We start from the raw sequence: 25,113 nt of genomic DNA, 5'->3' as shown, positions 1-25,113 counted from the left end.
TAATACCGAATTATACCGAATCGGTATTAAGAATGAGGTAAACGTGATGTAGGTAAAAATTTGTTAAACATTACCGATTCGTTGCAAATCGGTATTGAATACCGAGTTTGAACAAATCGGTAATAAAAATACATACCGAAAGGCTATTACCGAATCGGTGTTACCGAATCCACACCCAAAATCGGTAATACCGATTCGTTAATTCAAAAAATAGCGTTTTGGTGAATCAGCCAATCCTGACATCACCAATTACTTCCCAAACAGGAAGTTGCCACACCCAGCCAGGTGCACAGGGCCTGGAGCTCACTGTGAGGCAGGCAGGCAGGCAGGAGAGCAGAGGAGCCAGCAGCAACACAGCCATAAGAAAGGAAGAATAAGCACTGAACAAGCATTGAAATGGCAAGCCAGGACAGGGAGAAGGAGGGAGGTGAAAGAAAAAGGAAACTCGAGTTCAGCGACAAGGAGCTTGAGATCCTGATCCAGGATGTCACCCAAGATTACCACAAGCTGTTTGGAGCACAGTCCCACCAAGTGCCAGAGGCACAGAAGAGGCAAATATGGAGTGGCATTCGGGACAAGATCAATGCCATAGGTGTGACCCTGCGCACCATAGAGGACATCAGAAAGAGGTGGTACGACCTCAGAAAAACTGCTAAACAGAGGATGGCAGAGAGACATAGGCTGGCAGGGAAAACTGGTGGAGGAAAAAATCGAGCCCCAGTACCAACACCACTGGAACAGATGGTGGAGTCCACCATCCAGCGGGAGAGTGTGAGTGGCGTGGGAGACGCAGACAGCTCCGCCAGAGCAGCTAGAAAACAAGGTAAGAAGCATGCCCAGCATGTTGCCCTACCCCCTCCCCAACCCCAACCCCCATAGTGGTAAAAGTGCTCCCACTCTACATCATGTCTTACTGGTTACCTGCAATGCATTCTGGGTGATGTAGTCAGTGTGAACTCATGATCAGGACTGTCAAGGCAGCTAACACAATAGCATGGCAACTGAAATGGATAGGTCAGGACAACCACTGTGCACTGTTGGCATGTAATTTAATGCAATGGCAATGCAGACAGAGCATTGAGTATATTTACATTTGTGTCATTTCAGGCGAGTCATCTCGCAGTGCAGCTGAGGGCAGCAGAGGCAGGTCAGCCAGGCCAGAGGGGAGTGAACAGGATGAAGACAGCATGCCTGCAGGGAACACAAGCTCTGCGCAATCGCAGCCAGCCAATCCTCCACCACAGACATCACCACAGCGCCAGGGAGGGCCGCAATCCCCCCTCACTCAGTCACCACTGCGACGTTCACCAACACCACCACCACCACCACCATCACCACCACTGTCACGCAGGAGGCATGCCGTGATCACCCTCTGGCAGATGGAGGAGTCGTCAGAGGAGGGCAGACAGCGCCAACGAAGTCCTAGCGTAGAAAGATCCAACAGGGTGCGGGCTGGTCCTTCATCCGAGGGCGCCCTCTTCACATCAAGACGCCGCAGCGCAAGGCCAGACAGTCCATGGGATCTGAGCAGGGTGAGAGTGTGTTTGCTGGACTGGAAGGCAACATGCTGAAGGTCCAGCGCCTGCAATGGAGGGAGATGAAGAAATTACACAGGGAGGTGGCAAACATTAACAGACATATGCACAAGATGGGGGAGCATTTGTCTGCAGGGATGGAGAGGGTAGCTACCTCGGTGGACAACCTCTGCAGCCAGCTGGAGTAGGACTGTGTTGGCATGCGCCGGGAGAGACTGAGACTCCAGGACTATACCAAGTCGGTGAACCGGCTGTCCGCTACGACATCACTGATGTGTCGCCGGTCCATCGCCATGCAGCAGGAGATGGCGCATTGCAGCAGGGATGTGGCCAGGGGGATGGTGTCCATGACCTCTGTGCTGGAGCTCATGCAGAATGCTAAGGCCTCCAATATGGAAGGGGGGGGGGGGACAGTGAGCAGGAGGCGTAGTGGGCGAAACGTCCCAGCACAGGAACGGTCAAACTCACAAGACAGTGTCGATGGGGAACGTGCACGTGCAACACGGGGACGCAAGAAGTGAAGGACAATGGCTGTCCACATGCATGTGATGGGTGATGTAACCCATGTCCAATTGGACAATGCTCACAATGCTGGAAGTGTGCCAAATAAACACCTCTACATGTAACATGAAATGGCTCAGTGTCGTTACTCACTCAGAAATAGTTAGATGTAATCTCTGCCCGTCTCTGTCTCCCATCATGTTCAATAGCAGCACCAGCCGCGCTGGGCTCTGGTTGAGGGTTGTCTTCGTCCTCGTCCTCGTCCTCTGACTCTGTTAGTTCCACTGCTGTTCCTTTTTTAGTGCCAGATTGTGTAGCATTGCACACGTAGCAATTATCTTGCAACATTTGATGGGGCTGTACAGGCGCGCACCTCCTGTTTTGTGGAGGCAACGGAATCTGCTTTTGAGCAAACCAAAAGTGCGCTCCACCACGTTGCGTGTGCTCCTATGTGCAACATTGTATCTACTCTCCCTTCGGGTGGTTGGGTTCAGATATGGTGTGAGTAGATACGGCCGGAGGGCATATGCGCTGTCACCTATGAAAAGAAGTAAGTGGCATTGATTGGTGGGCCCAACAGCTTGTGCCAGGGTGTACATCAGGGTGTGTGACATTTACTTACCTAGTATGTATCCGTCGGCAAATTCACCAGCAAGCAGACGTGTATGTATGCCACTGTTCCTGAAGATGTAAGCATCGTGGCTACTCCCGGGGTATTTTGCCACGATGTCTGTTATTATGTGTTTGGCATTGCAGATCACCTGAACATTGATTGAGTGGGTGGATTTGCGGTTTCTGTAGATGTATTCACTTGCTGCAGATGGGAATATGGGTCCCATTGATGCAGCCAATCACGTGGGGGAAATGGGCAATTTGATAGAACTCCAGCTTGGTTCTCTGCAGCTCCGCCTGTGTACTGGGGAAGGAAATGTAATGTTCCATTCTGTCCATCATGGCGTCCAGGAAGGTGTCGAAGAAACGCGATAGACAGCTCTGTGACACTCCACCGACTGCTGCTATCACACCCTGAAAACTTCCTGATGCAAGGAGGTGCCGGCAGCAGAGTACCTGCACATGGGTGGGGATAGCATGGGCCCTTGGCGTCTGATGCTCCAGATAGGGTCTTAGGTCCCGTATTAGCTCCAGGATGGTGTCTGGGTGCAATCTGTATCTCTCATGTATTTCTGGGTCTGTCAATTGGAACAGAGTGATGCGTAATCTGTACACCCGCTCCTCACGTCTCCAGATCCTCATTCCTGCTGCTCTCAGGCGTAGCCGCCTTGCAATGGCATAGAGGCCTGCCATTGTGTTCACACTGATGCATTTTGGGTCTGTTTATATAGACTGCTCCTGATTACCACATGCTCCTGAAACGTGCTAAATACCGAATCGTTATTACCGATTTTGGCCAAAATCGGTTTTACCGAGGTTAGCTACATAGCATTTTTGGGCTTTTTACCGAATCGTTTTTACCGATTCGGTATTCATTGTTTCGGTGATTTCAATTCGGTAACATATGTTTAATACCGATTCGTTATTATCGAATCAAATCGGTATTACGTACATCTCACGTGGCTTAATATTTGTCGGTAACACCGAAAATGACCCATTTTCGGTGTTACTGATCGGTATTTGGCCACCTACATATGGCCCAGAATCTTTAAATTATATTTAATAAACTCACAATTAGATTATTTAGTAAGAAGATCTGATTCAACGTTTCACTTTTTGAAACATACAAGACGAGTATTAAAATCCCCAGAAATAATGAAATTTGAGTCCATATGTTCATAATAAAGCACCTTTACCATTTCCCATAACTGGATAAATTGTAGTGATCGACCCTTTTTTCCCGAACTTAAATACACATTTAAAAAGATTAACGAATGTCTAGCAATCAATTTAACGCACTGTATCCATTTACCTTGAAGGTCAATCTCATTGTGTTTAACATCAAGACTTAAGGAAATGTATATAGAAAGACCACCACTTGGTCGACCATAAGCAGCATCCCTAAATGCCGCATTCAAGTATTCCTGATAGCCGATCAGTGGCGTACTACACATATTCCATGTTTCCTACAGAATTAACACATCAAATGATTTTAAAAAGACTATAACATTTACGTCCTCTATAAGTGAGTTAAAACCATTCGTATTCCAGGAGCACAGTTTGAAGAAAGGAACATTAGTTAAAGTACCCCGACTTCAGTCAGTCTATACTATATATTTTTTCTTGAAAGTGTGGATGGGAGCCAGCTCCAATTGTCCACTGTCTCGATGACCCTCTTTAACTCCTCACACACACGTGATCCAGGCTGATTACTTTTAATTTTAATGCCACATAACTTGTTTAAATCTGAAGTTGGCCCTGAAGCGCCTTTCAAAACTCTAAACTGGTCAACCTCAGTTGGTTTTAAAGCAACTTTCTTCATTACTGGACCGCACAATGCTTTAGTAGGGATTAATGGGGTGGGGTATTGAAGATCTTGAGGTTTCCCTACCTTAATTCCCCAATTTTCTAAGTTTTTAGCATTGGCTAATATTTTTATTTTATTTATTTTATTTATTTATCGATTTGTTAAGCGCAGTTGCTGCCCAGGGGCGTCCAAGCGCTGAGTTTAGACAGAGACGTGACGGAGCAGAAGGAAGAACTAGAGGGGCTTAACGAATAGTGTTTTCAATTTCTTACGGAATGAGAGGAGGTCGGGTGTGGATCGAAGAGCAAGGGGGAGGGCATTCCAAAGCTTGGCGGCGTTCAGCGAGAACAGCCTACCCCCGGACCTGGCTCTCTTCACTCTGGGTACCACTGCCAGAAAAGCACCCGTAGACCGGAGGTTCCTATTAGGGTGGTAAGGGGTGACAAGGCTGTTATTAATTGCTGATCCGGTCTTCCAAAAGGCCCGATGCATAATGCACAGAGCCTTGAATGCCACTCTCTGTCTCACAGGCAGCCAGTGTAGGCTTTTCAGTCCCTGTCTGACGGACTGGGATCGTGGAATCTGGAGTATGGTACGTGCTGCGCAGGTTTGTACCACCTGCAGCTTCCGGAGGGTCATCTCAGGTGCCCCTAGGTATAGAGCATTGTTTGAGTCCAAACGGGATTGGATGAGGCCTTGTACCGCCACCTTCTTGGCGTCTAGAGGCAAAAGTGGGAGGACCTTCCTCAGCGTTCTTAATAGGCCAAAACAGGTGGCAGACAGCTTGGTGGCCTGAGTGGAGAAAGAGAGCTTGTTATCTAACCATACTCCCAGGCTCTTAACACTGTCCTTGGGGGTAGGGGGTACACCTAGACCACTGGGCCACAAGGAGGAAAAGGGGACTGGTGAAGCTGGACCTAGGAGCATGAGTTCTGTTTTTCCTCCGTTCAGTTTGAGGGAGGAGTTGGTCATCCACTCCCTCACGTTCTCCAAACAATTCAACAGGCCGGCCGATGATTGCCTGCTGTTCTCTTGGGCCAGTGAAACCACTAGCTGGGTATCGTCGGCGTACGACACGATTTTAATGCCGTACGGTTCGACTACCCCAGCCAGCGGTTTCATGTATACGTTGAATAGTACAGGGCTCAGCGACGAGCCCTGCGGTACTCCACAGCTGAGAGGCCTGATGGTAGATGTTTTGTTGCCATCAAAGATCTGAAATGATCTATCAGCTAGGAAGGAACTGAACCACCTTAGTGCATCTCCCGAGATTCTGATGTTCTGGAGACGGTTCAGCAGAGTGGCATGGCTGACCGTATCGAAGGCAGCACTTAGATCAAGGAGGATCACTGCCACTGATCCTCCTTGATCCAGTATCCTTCGAGATTCTTCGGTGACTGCTAGCAAGGCGGTTTCAGTCCCATGTTTTGGTCTGAAGCCTGTTTGGGAAGTGTGCAGTAGGGAGTAATTCTCCAGGAACTGGACCAAGAGGGCATTTATGTGTTTCTCCAGCACCTTGCCAGCCCACGGGAGAAGTGAGATGGGGCGGTAATTGGAGTGGTCATCAGGATCCAGGTTAGGTTTTTTTAAGAGCGCCCGTACAGAGGCTTGCTTCCAAGCAGTGGGGACTGTACATGTGGTTAAGGACGAGTTTAGCAGTTCCAGGACTACAGGGAGGATAGCTTCACCTGCCTGCATCAGGATTTCTGGAGGGGCTGGGTCGCGAGGAGAGCCCGACTTAACCTGGCGTGCCACTTTGTCTAAAGTGTCAAGGTCCAGGAGGGGGAAATGATCAAGAGTCGGCTCAGGAGTAGACTGGCCTGGGATGGGGAGGTTTACCGGGTAGAGTGAGTCAGGCACCTCATGATTTGGGGCCGTGGCTGGAAAGGTGGAGTATATGTTTAACACCTTGTTGTGGACGAATTCCGCCAGTTCATTGCATTGCTCTTTGGTCTTGGTCAGAGGGGGAGCAGTGACGACACTGGTACATTGCTTTATTATGTTAAAAATTTCCTTGGGCTTTGATTCGGCTTCCAAGATTTTGTCGGAATAGTAGAGTGCCTGGGCTGCCCTGACCCCATCTTTATAACCTCTGATCGCCTCTCTATAAGATGCCTTTTTTTCCGGAAGGAAGTCTAAACGCCAGGCTCTCTCTCGTTGCCTGCAAAGGCGTTTTAACTCTCTTAGCGAGTCGGAGAACCAAGGAGCTGATTTCTGCACTCGCTTGGTGGACGATCTGCGAAGAGGCAGGAGTGAGTCTAAGGAGTTTGTGATCCAGCTTACATAGCTTCCATATGCCACATTGGGGTCTGGGCAGGGTGGCGGGCGGGTGGAGTCTAGCTCCCGTCTCCAGGATTCCACGGGGAGTTTAGACCAGTTTCTCCTCATTGTGATTTGGGGGGGGTAGTTGGGGGAGTTTATGGGTGGACCAGGTAAACGGGACCAGAAAATGGTCTGACCATGGAAGGGGGATGGGTTGGTCCGTCGTTAGATCCACACTATTACTAAAAATAGGATCTTGGAGGTTCCCTTTTTCGTGGGTCGGGGCTGTAACCAACTGGACCAGTTGAAGGGCTCCAAGGTCATCTATTAACTCCTTGGCAGTGTGGTCAGACGGCGAGTTAAAGTGCAGGTTGAGATCTCCTAACACCGTGTAATTAGCTGTCGATAGAGTTCTTTTTGCTACGATCTCTGGGAGTGCTCTAAGGAATAGTTTTGCAGACTCAGGGGGACGATAAATCAAAGTACCTGAGAAGGAGTTATTTGCGTTGAACTCTATACAGAATTCCAGACTCTCGCAGCCAGGGATAGTATCTACTGTAGTACGGCAGTGGTACTGGTCCTTTGTAATGATGGCCAGACCACCCCCTCTCCCTTCCGGTCTGTCGAGTCTGAGAATGTGATAGCCAGCTGATAAGGCTTTAACAATATCGGGCTCTGATTGAGCCGTAAGCCATGTTTCTGTTAAAAAGAACACGTCTGGCTTGAGCTCCTCAAGCAGCATGGCAATTTGTGTGCAGTGCTTAGGCAGTGATCGGCAATTTAGTGCATACATGCGGTATTTCCGGGCTGCGGCCGACGGATTATTCCGAAAGGAATGTTTACAGTCTGGGCAGCTGAGGGGGAAGTTCTGTAGGGACGTATATATGCGTGCACTGGACAGCAACAGTTCTTCCTATACTATGTAAGGCTGCCGAGCTATATGTCCTGCCCTGGGGAGTCGGGGAACCAGGGTTTATGGCCCCTGGTCCCGTCTGGTCGCGGACGGGCGCAGACGGGCTTGCCTTTGGCGCGCCTTCGGCGCACTGCCGGCGCGCCCGCTGCGCCCGTCCGCTGCACCTCCGGAAACAGCACATTCCTAAATATCGGAAAGGAGGGCGTGGCCTACCTCGATGGGCGGAGCCCGGGCGGTCGCGGCGGTTGCCTGCTGCCTGCTTCAGCGCCTCACTCGGCTGAGCAGCGAGTCAAAACAACCAGGTGAGCAAAGTGCAAGTTTGTTAAAAAACACAGGTACAAACACGCTATACAGTTCTTAAAATCAACTTTTTTAAAGGTAGTTCCTCGCTCTCGGCTTCCGCCTCAAGAGCTCTATCTAAGCAGCGCTGACACCAGGGCGCGCCTAGATATACTAAGGGGGCGTGGCCTACCTCGATGGGCGGAGCCCGGGAGGTAGCGGCGGTTGCCTGCTGCCTGCTTCAGCGCCTCACTCGGCTGAGCAGCGAGTCAAAACAACCAGGTGAGCAAAGTGCAAGTTTGTTAAAAAACACAGGTACAAACACGCTATACAGTTCTTAAAATCAACTTTTTTAAAGGTAGTTCCTCGCTCTCGGCTTCCACCTCAAGAGCTCTATCTAAGCAGCGCTGACACCAGGGCGCGCCTAGATATACTAAGGGGGCGTGGCCTACCTCGATGGGCGGAGCCCGGGAGGTAGCGGCGGTTGCCTGCTGCCTGCTTCAGCGCCTCACTCGGCTGAGCAGCGAGTCAAAACAACCAGGTGAGCAAAGTGCAAGTTTGTTAAAAAACACAGGTACAAACACGCTATACAGTTCTTAAAATCAACTTTTTTAAAGGTAGTTCCTCGCTCTCGGCTTCCGCCTCAAGAGCTCTATCTAAGCAGCGCTGACACCAGGGCGCGGCTAGATATACTAAGGGGGCGTGGCCTACCTCGATGGGCGGAGCCCGGGAGGTAGCGGCGGTTGCCTGCTGCCTGCTTCAGCGCCTCACTCGGCTGAGCAGCGAGTCAAAACAACCAGGTGAGCGAAGTGCAAGTTTGTTAAAAAACACAGGTACAAACACGCTATACAGTTCTTAAAATCAACTTTTTTAAAGGTAGTTCCTCGCTCTCGGCTTCCGCCTCAAGAGCTCTAATATTTTTATCACAATATTATTTTAGCCAAGTCGTGACGGTTGATTCCCTATTGCCACCATCAATTTTGAACTCAACAGAGTCCAGATCATCAGATACTACATCCTTTAAGTCTGGGATTATTTTTAATAATTTCAGTATATTACCCCTATTCAAAATATCATGAGTACCTCGCGTAGAGTAGAGCGGACAAAAAAACACTTTTCTCCCTTCTGCCAATACTACGGGGGGATCTATGTCTCCCCTTACCCCTAAATCGCCTGATACCGTCACTCCATCATTCATTAGCAGGTCCAAAGCCTGCAAGTTTATATATTCGCCCTGCTTTATGGGTAGTTGGACATGGATACTACGCCGATCCACCTGTTCATTCATATCAGGTTTTAATGATTTTCGATTAGGTCGGTTTGGATCTTGGCTACAATGCTGTTCACTCTGACTGTACTGATTATTATGTAAACAGATGGAATTAACACTTTTCACAATAACCGTATGGTGGTCTCCCTGGGGGGATTATTCCATTGTCACTTGGTCAGACTGGCACAATATCCCCTGCATTTTTTTGGCGAATTATTAATGGGAACAACTATATCTTGAATGGGACCTGTCAGATTCTGCTTAGAAGAATGTTGCTTACCATACTGGGGATCAGATTCATCGATTCGCTGACCTATCCCACCTACTGTCCCTGAAAATACTTGGGCCTGGATTTTGACACCCACAATTGGCTCATACTCTTCGTTTATCAAACTACTGCCATCTTTAGAAGATTGATTTTCCTTTTTATTAATTCAGAAATTTTAGTTTAGGAATAGTGGTTAAAGGGAGACTCATAATTACTTTCCCACTATGGTTTTTTTTTTATCTTTGCTGCTTTATTATGAGTCTTCCTTAACCTTTTTCTCGCCCTTTTTGATAAAACCACAGACTCTACTTTAGGTTCTATAGTCCTACTTTCCTTAATGCAGCTTTTATTTGCCTCCACTTTTTCTATTAAATTAGCGGATTGATCAGACTCAGTAGGTACACAAATATTACCAATTACCATCGGCGGGACTGTATTTTTGTCACTAATAATCGATGCAGGGGTGATTTTCCGGACTTGTATATTATTAACTTTATTTCCCGGAATCACTGATTCATCACACCCCTCAGATTTTCTACCTGACAACAATTTTACTTCCTGGACCATAGAGCCCACTAGCTAAACGCTCCGATTAGTGATAACAGTTCACACATGAATTTGCTCGCATATTAGTGTGAAGCGGTGCTGTTCTCATTAGTACTGTAATACAGGGAGCTTGATTATAATGTGTGTGCCATGAGCATAGGCAGGTATGGGCAAATCGGGGGCTTATAAAGAAATGTATGTGGTTTGTCTCTGCATAGTACCCGACTAGTTCCTTTTAAGCACATTGGGGAATATCTTTAGAGGTTATCTGCATCCGTATCAGAAAATCTCTAATTCTCATAGGTATCCCCTGCCACTGGACCCCGCACATTTATTTTCTGACAGCTTTGGAAAGCTCAGATGACCACTCCTTGTCCTGTACTTTCTTTAACACTTTTGATGGAGGGAAAATAAATAGGACTTCACAGGAACTCAGGAGCATTGAGCTGTCATTGTATCGCTTGCTATGATCAGCAGTTCTATATCCGGCCCATTCCCTGCTGTTCTACAGGACCTCAGAGTTTCTGTATCATCAATGAGGAAAGTGCACTCACTACCTTAAGCATCTTAACTGGCTGTCTTAAATTGCGCTAATTCCATTTTAAAGCCCTATAGTTTTACAATTTGCTGATCCCATTACAGAATACACAACCTGTGGAAAGTGGACTTTTGAGATTCACAAATATGTGCACATGATGAGTAACTGGTTTTTGTAAGTATAATACTTAGCTGTGTTCTGTTTTTTTCTAGGAACTTGATAATAAATACATTAAGAATGTTTCAACGTTACTGAATGTTATTCAGAGGTTCGCCAGCAACATTTCCATACAGGGTGAAGATGGGCTGACGTCAATGATCAAGCAAGGGCTTGTTCAAACGATAAGTGGCCAAATGTTCTTAACATCTGTTTATGAATCGTCTTAATAGCTAAGAAGTTTACTTGACATTCTTCATTTTAAAGTAGTTATTTTGTGTCATACTTTCTCATTTAGCCACAAAGCATGTGGAGTTTGTCAGACACACATGGTATATGCATTAAAGAATAAACATCAATTTAAGATGCTAATGCAACATTGAATACAATAGAAATAGTCACTTTTTGGAAATGGAAAGTTTGAAAAAAATGTGATGCAGGTCCTTGAGCAGATTAAAATTGCTTTTATGGTTAAAATAATAACAATGTAGCAAATTCAATTAAAATAACGGTACAGAAAAAACATATAAATCTGTATGTATCTGTCACAAAAAGTGATTGAAATATAAATTAATCAGCTATGTTAAGTTAAAAAGTAGACAAGTGTTCTATCCATATGATGTAAATAACTGTCATTTTAAATAATGATCTACAACATTCAGAAAGAATATACATTCACCAACAGGTTTCCTCTCAGACCATACGATCAATCAATCAATCAATCAGTGACACTTATAAAGCGCGCTACATACCCGTAGGGTCTCAAGGCGCTGGGGGGGGGGGGGAGCCGCTACTGCTCGAACAGCCAGGTCTTCAGCTTCTTCCTGAAGGAGAGGTGGTCTTGGGTCAGGCGCAGGTCGGTCGGGAGGGAGTTCCAGGTCTTGGCGGCCAGGTAGAAGGACCTTCCTCCTGTAGTCGCTCTTCGGATGCGGGGGACGGCAGCGAGGGCGTGGTTGGCTGATCGGAGGTGGCGTTTGGGAGCGTAGAAGTTGACTCGGCTGTTGAGGTAGCTCGGGCCTTGGTCGTGTAGGGCTTTGTGTGCGTGGGTGAGGAGGCGGAAGGGGATTCTTTTGTTGACGGGGAGCCAGTGAAGGTCTCTCAGATGTCCGGAGATGTGGCTGGTTTGTGGGATGTCGAGGATGAGTCTGGCTGAGGCGTTCTGGATCCGCTGGAGTCTCTTCTGGAGCTTGGCGGTGGTACCGGCGTAGAGGGCGTTGCCGTAGTCCAGTCGGCTGGTGACGAGGGCCTGGGTGACGGTCTTCCTGGTCTCGGTGGGGATCCACCAGAAGATCTTCCGTAGCATGCGTAGGATGTTGAAGCATGCCGAGGAGACGTTGTTGACTTGCCTGGTCATGGAGAGGGAGGAGTCCAGGATGAAGCCCAGGTTGCGTGCATGGTCTGTCGGTTTGGGTGTGGTGCCCAGGGCGGGAGGCCACCAGGAGTCGTCCCAGGCGGAGGGAGAGGAGCCCAGGATGAGGACCTCCGTCTTGTCCGAGTTCAGTTTCAGGCGGCTGGTCGTCATCCACTCGGCTACCTCTTTCATCCCTTCGTGCAGGTTGGCTCTGGCGGCGGCGGGGTCGTTGGTCAGGAAGAGGATCAGCTGGGTGTCGTCGGCGTAGGAGATTATGCTGAGGTTGTGTTTGCGTACGATGGCCGCGAGGGGGCTCATGTAGACGTTGAAGAGGGTGGGGCTCAGAGATGATCCTTGGGGGACGCCGCAGATGACTTCGGTGGCCTCTGACTTGTACGGTGGTAGGCGGACTCTCTGTGTTCTCCCGTCGAGGAAGGAGATGATCCATTCCAGCGCCTTGTCCTGGATTCCGACGTTGCTGAGGCGCCGTACTAGGGTGCGGTGGCAGACCGTGCCGAATGCCGCGGAGAGGTCTAGGAGGATGAGGGCCGCTGTTTCTCCGTTGTCCATCAGGGCTCGGATGTCATCGGTGGCGGCGATGAGGGCGGTCTCAGATGCATCATTACTTGGGTGGGGAGCCCTCCTGGATCATCTCCAAATTCAGGGCACGTGGTCTCCCAGAGAAATGACCTGTCATAGAAATCTCTTCGAGCAGTCCGCCTAGTGCTAAAAGCCTTTCACCCGTCATTCAAGACCCAATCCTAGCTTGTTCAGACGAACAAAACAACCACCATGTTCTACCTCAACAAGAAGGGGGGTAAGCAAGGTCCAGACCCCTATCCCACGAAGCCCAGATAATCTGGAAATGGCTCATTGCTAGTACCCTGCAGATTACAACAACTCTCTTCCCAGGTGTTGAAAATGTTCAGGCAGACGCCCTCAGCAGAGTGCTACAAGAAAACCACAAACGGGTCCTTCAGGACGATGTCGTGCAAAAGTTTTTCAAAGTTCTCTACATCTTTCCACTGATCCCACTGATCCCGTTAGTCCTCATCAAATGGTCCTACTCGAGAGTCAGAATCATCTTAACCACTTGGCTGCTAGGCGTTCCCCCCCCCCTGTGCTGGAAAATGCCATTTTAGTGGCACCATGACGAGCTCAGCTCGTCATCAGCACACGACACCCGTGGGTGATGACGAGCTGAGCTCGTCATCAGCATCGAAGGGGTTAATAGTCCCGGAGTAGCCTCATTAATCTTATGTTCTTTCATTTGAGGGGGAGGTTATGTCGGAAAGTAGGATCTTTCTAGCATGGTTGCCCCCACTTTTTGTCTGGTGTCAGTGTGTTTGGACTGTAGTACACTGAAATCCTGATAACCAGGACTCCAGTGTCGGTTTTCTCTCCTCTAAATCAACTGGTAAGTACTTTGTACACCCCACAATTGGCATACTGGTGTACCCTTGTAAGTCCCTAGTATATGGTACTAAGGTACCCAGGAAATTGGTACACCAGGGGTCTCCCATGGGCTGCAGCATATATTATGCCACCCATGGGAACCCATGCAAATTGTGTCTGCAGGTCTGCCATTGCAGCCTCCGTGAAATAATGCATGCATCTTTAACTCCAGATATAAGATTTACCTTACATCCCAGTCATTGCACTTCAAACCTATAAGTCATCCCTGAAGGTAGGCCCTTCAGCCCAAGGACAGGATGCATAGTTCTTAGGCCCTTCAGCCCAAGGGTAGCGGCATAGTTCTAAATGTGAGGGTGCCCCTGCATGATCAGAGGCACCCCCAAAAACCCTGGACTACATTCTCTGGGCTATGTAAGTGCGGGGTAGGCATTTCAAAGTATATAGAGTACACTGGCAAACTCGAGATGTCCAACTACATAAGGGCTTCACTGAACCTGGTCAAGTTTGGTATACAACATGTTGGAAGTATGCAACTACACCGATTCCATTGTGAGTTGCCTGATAACATGTACTGGGTGCTCCCTAGAGACACCCCAATGTCTACGTGTGTAGACTTGCAGGGTCTGCATGCAAGCCAGTCCTGCCGCGGACTGCATATACAGTTCTGCCCTCCTGCTGCTGATCCAAACTCGGGCAGGGGACGGCAAACAAAGGATTTCCTGTAGAGGAGAGTTGTAGCCACCGCTCCTTACGAATTACGAGTCTCTGGGCTAGAATGGATGTGCTTCCATGGGCCATCAGACTGCTTTTAAGGGCACATTTGGTGCCCTTCTTGTATAAGCTGGTTTACTCCCCTGCAGAAGCCCTTGGCTCTCACGCTGACACAAAGCCACACAAAGGACAGGTGAGTGACCACCCCCCTGTCCTGGACCTCCCCTAGGGAGGTGCCCAGAGCTCCACCAGTTGGCCGCTTGATTCTGCCATCTTGAAAGCAAGATAAGCAGGACCCCTAGGAGCATTTGAGTGCTCAGTTCAATAGAGTACCCTGCTTCTGATTTATGTGTTTACTTACCTGTTTTGCTGATATTTGTATGGTATAATGCATATCTCCAGATAGGAGATATACCAAAGTAGTTTAGTGTTGGTGTGTAATAAATGCTACTGAATTTTTCTAAGATTGGTGTGATTCTTTCCTGTATGATTCTCATTGACTGACTTGTGTGGTAAATGCCCTTGTATTACACCCTCCTTGTTAAAGCTTTGCTGCTTTCCACAGCTACTGGGACCTCTTACGCTATCACTAAGGGTTGCCTGGACTTAGTGGAGGGTGTATCACCAATAAGTGTACACCATATACTGAGCCAGCCTCTTACAACTATCAATGGAGATCCCCTAGGAGAGAAGGTATAGGGCCAGATGTAGGTAATCCCAATTTACCTATTCTTAAATACCGAATTTTACTGAATCAGTATTTAAGAATAGGTAAATGGGATGTAGATAAAACGTTGGTAAAAATTACCGAATCAGTAAGATTCGGTATTTACCGATTTGGTAAAATGGGGCAAACATTCAAGGGTGCCAGGGTGTCACTTTGACACCCTGTTGCACACCTGAATCGTGCTTGTGTGCAGATGTGGCACACATACATGCCCTAAGGGCATGTATATCTGCCACATGGCACAGTTGAAAATGCACAGATTTGCATTTTCAAAGGTATTCCTTATTTACCACCAACTTATAGTTGGTGGTAAATAACGAATCCTAAAATGGGAAAAGCAGTCATTTGAGTGCTCCCTACATTGCAAATTCGGTAATTTACGGATTCGGTATTTTAAGGAATCGGTAATTTACCGATTCCTTAAAATACCGAATCTATAAATTACCGAATTTACAATTTATGCCACCTACATCCCAAATGCCCAATACCAGTCGGTAACGTACGAAATTTGGTAATTTCAGCTGTTACCGACCGGTATTGGGCCACCTACATCTGGCCCATAGTTTCTTACCTGTAATCCAAATTCTATTTTAGGGGAGTCTCCATTGAAGTCCTAAGCAGCCTTCCCACCTCCCCGGAGGACATAACAGAGTAAATCATTGGACTTACTTATAACTCACGCATCTCATCAAAAGAACTGAGGTAATTGCCACGTGCTAGGCATGATGGGATACTGGTGGTCTCTGGGTTCTTAAAGGCACAGACGGTGTTTAAAACTCACATAAAAGCAGCCTATAGGGCTCAGTGGTGGCCGGCATGGTTTTCAGGTGGAGGGCAGACGGGTCGCACTGGTGCAGCGTTGTGATTGGTTTTGAGCTTCCAGGTTCGGCGCTCGAATAGGAAATGGGGGGCCTGGGCTAGTTCTCCACGCAGGCTATAATGGAGCCAGCATGAAAGGGCCGACCAAACAGTCAGTGCGCACTTATGAGTGGACAAACCACTCCTCCGCTGCCCTGCTCCGAGAGCAGAGCAGCCCCAATACAAAGCAGCTTGAAGTATAAAATGATAACTTAAAATTATCATTTTATGTTTCTTCTTTGCACTGCTTAACCCCTTCACTGCGGGGCTGTGTACCCCCGCTGTGCTGGGGGGCTACTCATGACGAGGTCAGCTCGTCATGAGCCACGGCACTCCGGTGCTCATGACGAGCTGAGCTCGTCATGACCACGCCCGTTCCAATGGAACGCTCAGCACAGCAGGGGAATTAGCCCAGCGTGCGAGCGTTCCATTTAACGTGCGCGGTCATGACGAGCTCAGCTCGTCATGAGCACCGGAGCGCCATGGCTCATGACGAGCTGACCTCTTCATGAGCACAGGAGGGGTTAAAAGCAGTGGGGCGACGCTTCGCCACAATAGGAAAGGAGCCGCCACTGATAGGTCCACACTCTCCTGCTACCCTTCATCGTCTACTGTGTGTTAAGTGTATTAAGTAAAGTTTAGTGCGTTAAGGCTGTTCAATACTTCTCCCTGTTGCATTTATTGTTAGTGCGTCGCTACAGTTGTACTAATTTAAGAGCTGGCATATACCAGGGTGCATGAGGTATGTGTGTGATTTTAGAACCAAGTTTGTCAATACTAAGAGTGCTTGCGCAACATATGAATCAGCTACTGTGCCCGTATACTTGAACTCCTAGGAAAAAAAATCCGGAGTGATTTTCCACCAATGTCTAACTTGGCCTTTAACAACTTGAGGTGTTTTATCAGTGGTTGGTCCAAAGTAAAGGTTGGGTTGATTACAGGTTAGGAAAGTCGTTTTCTTAAAAATGTAATGTAGTGTATGCTCTGCGAAATGCATTAGTCTAGTAACTCTTTGATGCTGTCAAGTGTGGCTAAGTCAGAAATGAGCTGACTCACCTGTAGGAAAGAAGGATCTTTCTTTTATGATTGCACCCACTGTTTGCCTGGTGTCAGTATAGTTTGATATTCATTTGCTGGGATACTGCTAACCAGGATCCCAGCATCTGTGCTCTCTCTCCCAAAATGTCTTTTGTCAGTACTTTGGTACCTCCACAATTAGATTCTGGTGTACCCATTTAAGTCCCTAGTATATGGTACTAAGGTACCCAGGGCGTAGGTTACTAGGGGTCTCCCATGGGCTGCAGCATGTATTGTGCCACCCACAGGAGTCAACTAAACTCTGACTAAAGGCGTGCCATTCCAACCTGTGTGAGATGGTGCTTGCACCTCTTACAACAGATATATGTATTCTTATATCTGAGATCATTGCACTTAAAACCTGTAAGTCACACAAGTTGTAGGCCCTTTAGTCCTGAGGGCAGGGCACTTGGTTATATATGTGAGGGTGCCCCTGCATGAGCAGGACACCCCTACAAACCTGGGATTTGATTCTACAGGCTTAGTTTTTTTGTTGTTGTTTTGTCTTTTCAAAAACCTTTATTAAATTCCAACAGTAGACGTACATTTCCGCTTACTGCCTACAACCGTTTTTCGGCCGGCATGGTTACATTGCATATATAAAAGACAAATAGTTTTCGGGGGCAGGGGGGTGCACAGCAAGCCGCCTACAACCCCTCCCTGCCGGCCGCGTTAGTGGGGTTATTCGACAGTGAAGGCTAAGTCATCATTGCAAACATATATGTTATTTAAAACAATAATGCACAAACCAAGACGTTCTGCAAAAGAAAAAGAAAGAGAAGACCTAATTTCACTTATATATCACATGTAAGCAAAATCGTAATCGTGATGAGTAGGTGTCGTGGCCCATGACTACAATATTCTACGACATACATTGTTTCAAGCCTGCTGATGTACAGCAGGTGCACGTGTTGCTGGGGGGGGGGGGGGGGGGGCGCGTCAGAGAGTAGATGATATTTATCATGAGGTGTTCGCGCTATTAGCTGCAGCGTGTTCTATTAAATAGGTTTGCAACGGACCCCATATATCTCTTGGACATGATGAGGGGGGTTGGAGTTCTGCATATATGTGTGGTTGTTTCTGGCAATATACCAGGTCCTGAGGCCAGTCCTTAAATTTCAGCGCTCTCCCACTCCCCCATTTGCAAGAGATTTTTCTTTTGGCAAGTAGTAGAGCCATGGAGGTGTATTTCCGCATTTTAGCAGCAATGGGTTCGGTATACCCCAACGGCGCAGTGAAAGGGTCAGTAGGGACGTGCAAGCCAGTTATAAGGTGCAGCGCAGCAAACACTTCCACCAAGTAGCGCTGTACAGGCGGGCAGTCCCAAGCTAAAAGTCGGCGTCCCCCCTGCCACACCGATCACAGCGGAATTTTGTCACGTAATTTCAGCCTGTACAGTCGCGCTGGCGTGTAATATAGACGGTGTAAGTATTTATAGGGTATCATCCTAAATCAGCTGTTGAAAGATATTTTACCCATCTGTGCGCAGCAGTATGACCACTGCTCCTCGGTTATAGGGTGACCCGGGTCTATCTCCCATTTGCTCTGGGCCAGCGGTGGGTCGTATACTCTATTGGTTTGGACGGTGTGATACAATTTGGACAGCACATGTTCAGGGGCATCCTGTTGTAGTAGGATATGTAGCGGGGGCATCACTGGGGGTTCTAAAGGAAAAGAGGGTGTGGCAGTTTTGACGTCTTGACGGAGTCTGATACAGTAAAAGCGGTCTAATGGAGTGGGGTCTGCGTCTTTAAAGAATTCTTCGCTATTACTGAACTTCCCAGCGGTATTTAGATGTCCCCAGTTATGTATGGAGAGTTTACGACGGAGCTGTCGGCATCCGCCCTCCTGTGTGACTGGGAGGTCCTGTCGCCCCTGAAGGGGGAGGAGAGGAGAATATAGTGGTGTGCAATTGGTCTGTTCAGCTAGGTCGTGCAATGCGCTAAGTGTACATTGAACGGTGGTGGATGCATTGTGTCTAGGGACCTGAGGAAAGCTGATGTAGGCCGTGCTAGGGGTGGGGTGCATGTATCCATGCTCAATCACCAGGTGAGACAAGTAGGGGGGGCTTTCATCCAGTACATGGCAAAGTGTGCCTGAGCGCAACTGAAATACAATTTGACATCAGGTACAGAAAAACCTCCTGCTTTATAAGGGCGCGTGAGTGTGTCCCATCTAAGTCTGGCTTGTTTCCCTTCCCATAATAGTCGTATCAGTTGGGATTACATAGCAGAGAAAAAATGTAGGCTGGGGGCATAGGGGATGTTGACAAATAAGTATAGAAATTTAGGTAGGATCACCATCTTAATCGATGATGCCCTGCCGGCCGTGGACAGAGGTAGCTCTATCCACCTTGTGATTTTATCGGTGATTGAGTCTAGAGCCCGCCCGTAGTTGGCTGTATAAGTTCATCGTGTGACCCGGACACAATGATGCCCAGGTTGGTGAGAGTGTCGTTGCTCCGTTTAAGGGGGAAGTTCGGGGTAAATCTGGTGGTAGAGTCAGTAAGTGGATAGATTTGAGACTTAGGCCAGTTGATATTGACTCCTGATAGTTGTCCAAATATGATAAACAGGCGCAGTATGGGATTCAGACTGACGTCAGGATTCCATAAATATAGAGTAATATCGTCAGCGTGTAAAGAAATGAGAATCTGCCGCTCTGGATAAACAATAGCATGGTCTCGATAATGGTGCCTGATTTTCGCAGTGAGAGGTTCTACAACCAATGCAAACATATAGGGGAAAGGGGACACCCCTGTCTGGTGTCCCTCGCCAATGGGAAAGAGGAGGACTGCAGTCCATTTACCATTACAGTGGCGAGCAGCCCAGTATATAATACGTTTATCCAGGCCAGGAAAGGGGGGGGGGAACCCATGCGTATTAACACAAAGGATAGGTAGTCCCATTCTAGGGAGTCAAAAGCCTTTGTGGCATCGAGAAATATGGCGGCCACCTTACCTTCAGGATCGATATTGCGAAGTAAGGCAAATAGTGTCCTCTCACACTCCTGGTTGGGACGAAACCCGATTGGTCCGGGAGGACCAGCACTGGCATCAGGGGGCTAATGCGGTTGGCAGTTAGTTTGGCGAGGATTTTGGCATCTATGTTTATAAGAAAAAGGGCTCTGTAGTAGTCCAGTTGGGTGGGCAATTTGTTTGGCTTGGGTATTGATAGAATAAGGGCTTCTTGCATTGTACGGGGCAAGATGCCAGACTCACAGGCCTCCACAAACTCGTGCAGTAGCATTGGAATAATGAGATGTTTATATAGTTTATAGAATTTGGCCTGTAGGCCGTCGGGTCCTGGGACCTTGCCTGATTGTAATTGCATGATAGCCGTGATAATTTCGTCATCTTCATGTTGAGCTAGTAGGAATTCCCACTGGTCATTCCCTAACCAGGCTATGGCAGTGTCGTCAAAGAAGGATTCAAAATCCACTGGGGTGTGACGATGGTAGAGTATAAACCCTTATAAAATTGCCTAAACGCCGCTAGAATGTCCAAAGAGTTGCGGCATATCATGGCATCTTCGTCTTCAATTTCTAGTACTGTGTTCGTGTAACGGTGGGGGCGGACAAGGGAAGCCAGCGCTCTTCCCGGTTTTTGTCCTCTCCATAGCACCGAGCTCTATGGTATTTCCCCCTGAATTTGCTCTCGCGCTCTGCAGTTTCCTGATATTCATTGATGACTTCACGTATTCGAGCTTGTAATGTGGGAGAGGGTGCGGACTGGAGAGCAGACTCAGTATGTTTCAGCTCTACCTAATTTGTGGAGTGTGTTTCTTATAGCTTTCAGTATACCACCACTCTTTGAGATGCAGATTCCCCTTATGGTGGCTTTAAAAGCCTCCCATAAGGTTAGAATATAGGGGGACATAGCCTTCAATACGAAGGAAAAAGTCTGATATTTCTTGATCTATCTCATCCTTGAAGACAGGGTCAAGCAATGATTGTGGATTGGGGCGCCATGCTAGGTATGGGGTTTCCTCCTGCGGAGGGGTGAGCGTCAGCAATACTGGAGAGTGGTCCGAATATGTGCGTGTTAAGTAGGTATTGTGTGGTGTCCAAGTCGCTAATCCTCTGTCCACCAACCAGTACTCTATGTGCGACCAGGAGGCGTGTACCGAGGAGTAGCTGGAGCCCTGCCGTGTCGCTGGTTGGTGGGTTCTCCATGGGTTTGCAAGGCCGTGTTCCTCCGCTATATCTCAAAGGGTTCGCTGCGCAGCCGTGTAATGATGCGACTGGGGGTGCGATCTGTCCAGGCTGGGGTTAAGCGTAACATTAAAGTCTCCGCCCCAAATTAAGTGAGTGGTGTCTACATCTTTTATCTTTCCGCACAGCAGTCTAAAAAATTCTGGGTCATCTGAATTTGGTATACTTAACAAAGAAGGGAGGTAGAGTATAAAGTAGGATTCCTACTCCACGGGCACTGATACATAAACAAGTAGAATCCTACTACCAGTTAGAAGGAAAAGTGAAGAAAAGGGGGGGAACACTCAGTGTTGTGTAAAATACCCCTCACACACCAACAGGCCCCTTGGTGTCATGCTTCATCATCGGGGTCTTCGCACCCCGCTAAGGGGATGCGGCACGCTACGACCTACGACTACGCGGGAGCGTTGACAAATCAGACTATGTGTGGTGTGTGTTGAGTGCAAGTGAAAGGATTAGATGTGAGTGGGAAGTGTAGTGAGAAAATTAAAAAGTACCTGGCTAGTGGGTGAAAAGAAAAACTTTATTCTGTACCCCTGGCTGGTGCTGTTAAAAAATGTGCAAAAAGGGCGAGGTTTTGTGTCTTAATTAGGGACAGAACCTCTGGTGTGCGTCGACATGTTTCGGTACAGGTGTACCTTCTTCAGGACGGGGCACAACTCCCAACCCTACTCACGTTTTTCTACAAAATAGGATTTTGTTCTAATTTTTCTAAAAAGTGATTACACTCATTAAAGACGGCTACAATGTGCCTACAGCGGTTTTCTGGAACATGTAATTACATGTCCTAAAAAAAGAAAAAACCATTAGGTTTGGTTACCATATAGGGTAGGCTCAGACAGGTGCAGTCACCTGGAGCCCCAAACAGTTGATTTAACCTGTAAAGGAAAAGCAGACATACGAAACACACAACACATAGACACATTTAGGACAAACTTAGGATTCTGTGTTTTTAGACATACTTATGGTATGAGCTGATTAAAGCTTCATGAGCAAGTCCTGAACATCAGGGTAGGTAGGTGGATCCACAATCTATAAGGATAGAGGAGTGGATTCAGTGTTGTTGTATCTACTCACTTTTTGACTCTGTAATACACCTACAGAGGTTGTGCTCTGTTTTGCAAATACTCACGAAATCCGCCTGTATCGGCCTCCTTCTGCCACCCTGTGCTGCTCCGCCGTAAGTGGAGTACGGATGAGCTTGGTGATATATAAAGGGGGATAAGGTGAGTTCTCATTGGTTAATTGGCGGAAGTGGCAAATGACCATATAAGGGCGATAACCTTATTGCCGCCTCCTCCATGCGTGTGGTTTTGTCACATGTAACATGAAAACCTCCGTTATTTGTTAATTACCGGGTTTCGTCTGTCCAAATAAGGACTTTCCGCCTGCTAGCCACTCACTTGCTGATACTCTCGCTCGCGCTGGAGGAACGCCCATGTGATGCAGCCGCCGCTGTCTCCCGTTCGCGCATGTGCGCTGCCGGGTCTCCGGTGTTCTATTGCGCATGCGCATAGGCCGAATGTCGACCGCGCATGTGCGTTAGTGTTTGCGTTAGTCATCTATGGAGCTTCTTTGCCCGAATTTTATCCTCATTGGCCGAATGTCGACTGCGCATGTGCGTTAGTGTTTGCGCTAGTCATCAATGGAGCTTCTTTGCCCGATTTTTATCCTCATTGTTGGTTTTTGTTGTTCGTAGATTACAGAGTAGATTTGGTACTTAGTTCAATCAATAAGGCATTATGGGTCTGCTCGTTGTATCAAAAAAAGTATTAGTGCCATATCATTAGAGTGAGGTTGATATTCTGATGTGGTTGGCACTATAATGACATGTTATTTATACAGAAGGTAGTACTGACTACCGGAGTGGTTCCCCGATCTTTGCACTTTCGTTTTTCGGGGGTGTTTAGGTGACTTGGCTCCATGGTATGTCATCATTGAGTCCAGTGACATGAGTTGCCAGGCGGAACACCCAACGTTGTTCCTTTTGGAACAGGCCTGATTCAGAGGGTAATCGCTCTATGACGGTCCAGCGTAGGTCGTTGACGCAGTGTTGGTGTGACAAAAAATGTGATGCCATCTTGGTTGTTGTTTTCTTGCAGCGTATATTACTTTTGTGTTCCCCTATCCTTATTTTGACGGGGCGGGTGGTCATGCCTATATATTCTAGTCCGCAAGGGCAGTTTATTAGGTAAATCACATTCCTCGTATTGCAGTTGGTGAAGTGGCGCTGCTCCCATGTTGTGCCATTTCTGAAGGTTAGGTTTTTACTTTTCTGGGTTTGATGGCAACAACTGCAATCCCCACAGGGGAAATGCCCCTGTACACCGGTTACATTGGGTCTCTCCATCTGGTTTACCCGTGGTCTGGTATGGACCACGATGTCCTTTATGTTTTTGCCCCTCCGGTGTGCATGCATCGGTTTCTCAAAGCTCAAGTCTCCACAATTCAATATGCCCCAGTGCTTATTAATGACCTTCGACACCTGGTTTGATATGGTGGAGTAGGTTGTTACACAGATCGGCCTCTTATTTGCTTCTTTTACTTGGGGATTCTCTTCTATGAGTGCCTCCCTGTGATTGTTTTTTGCGCGCTTCATCGCTTTCTCGATGGTTCTAGTGGGATATTGCCTTTGCACAAGTTTAGTTTTTAGATCTTTCGCTTGTCGGTTGAATTCACTCAGCTCTGTGCAGTTTCTCCGGAGTCTAAGAAATTGCCCATAGGGTAGATTCTCCCTTAGATGTCTAGGCTGGAAGACCAATAGTCTCTGGAATTGGATCCATCCTGGAACCCCTATCGAAATTCTCAGACGCCTTTCTTAGACCGATGGTACAGGCAACAGATACGTACCTAAAGGACACCAAATCGGTACTACAACTGCTGGAAGACACAACCTTTGATCCAACCACGCAACTTTTGATAAGCTTGGACGTGGAGAGCTTATATACAAGCCTGCCCCATGAAGAGATACTAGAGATCATCGAAGAAGTACTCTTCAGCCACACTTGGAAATACCAAACACCGAGAAATCTTGTCCTAGAATGTATCACAATGGCCCTGAAAGACAATTTTTTCCAGTACAAGGAGACATTATACCTACAAACCCATGGAACGAGCATGGGAAGTACTTTTGCTCCAAGCTTAGCAGGGCTATACGTCTACCATCTAGAGGAACAAAAGATCCTACATGAAAGCAACCCTTATCGTTCCCAGATTGGCATCTGGAAACGATACATCGATGACATTTTGATCATCTGGAACGGTGATGTCAACAGCGCTATGAGTTTTGTAACCTGGCTAAATACCCAGAACGAATATCTAAAATTCACCAGCACCGTTTCAAGCACATCGATGGTCTTTCTAGATCTAAATATCTACAGTGAGGATGGAAGGCTAAAAAGCACCACACACTTCAAGCCGACCTCCAGAAACTGTCTGCTACGTTACGACAGTTTCCACCCTAGACATCTAAGGGAGAATCTACCCTATGGGCAATTTCTTAGACTCCGGAGAAACTGCACAGAGCTGAGTGAATTCAACCGACAAGCGAAAGATCTAAAAACTAAACTTGTGCAAAGGCAATATCCCACTAGAACCATCGAGAAAGCGATGAAGCGCGCAAAAAACAATCACAGGGAGGCACTCATAGAAGAGAATCCCCAAGTAAAAGAAGCAAATAAGAGGCCGATCTGTGTAACAACCTACTCCACCATATCAAACCAGGTGTCGAAGGTCATTAATAAGCACTGGGGCATATTGAATTGTGGAGACTTGAGCTTTGAGAAACCGATGCATGCACACCGGAGGGGCAAAAACATAAAGGACATCGTGGTCCATACCAGACCACGGGTAAACCAGATGGAGAGACCCAATGTAACCGGTGTACAGGGGCATTTCCCCTGTGGGGATTGCAGTTGTTGCCATCAAACCCAGAAAAGTAAAAACCTAACCTTCAGAAATGGCACAACATGGGAGCAGCGCCACTTCACCAACTGCAATACGAGGAATGTGATTTACCTAATAAACTGCCCTTGCGGACTAGAATATATAGGCATGACCACCCGCCCCGTCAAA

At 47.6% G+C, this 25,113-nt stretch overlaps 1 protein-coding gene across 1 annotated transcript in view; it reads left to right on the top strand.

Annotated features, from left to right (window-relative positions):
* The window catches only part of SYCP2 (synaptonemal complex protein 2), a 3,993,018-nt gene that overhangs the window by 235,280 nt on the left and 3,732,625 nt on the right, over window positions 1-25,113 (top strand). The window contains exon 4 of the mRNA XM_086932653.1: window positions 10,744-10,872. Coding sequence (XP_086788779.1) covers window positions 10,744-10,872 — 129 coding nt within the window. The remainder of the gene's footprint in view (window positions 1-10,743; window positions 10,873-25,113) is intronic.

Source organism: Lissotriton vulgaris, chromosome 7 (assembly GCF_964263255.1).
Source record: "Lissotriton vulgaris chromosome 7, aLisVul1.2, whole genome shotgun sequence".
Classification (NCBI taxonomy): Eukaryota; Metazoa; Chordata; class Amphibia; order Caudata; family Salamandridae; genus Lissotriton; species Lissotriton vulgaris.
This window is presented reverse-complemented; position numbering and strand designations above follow the sequence as displayed.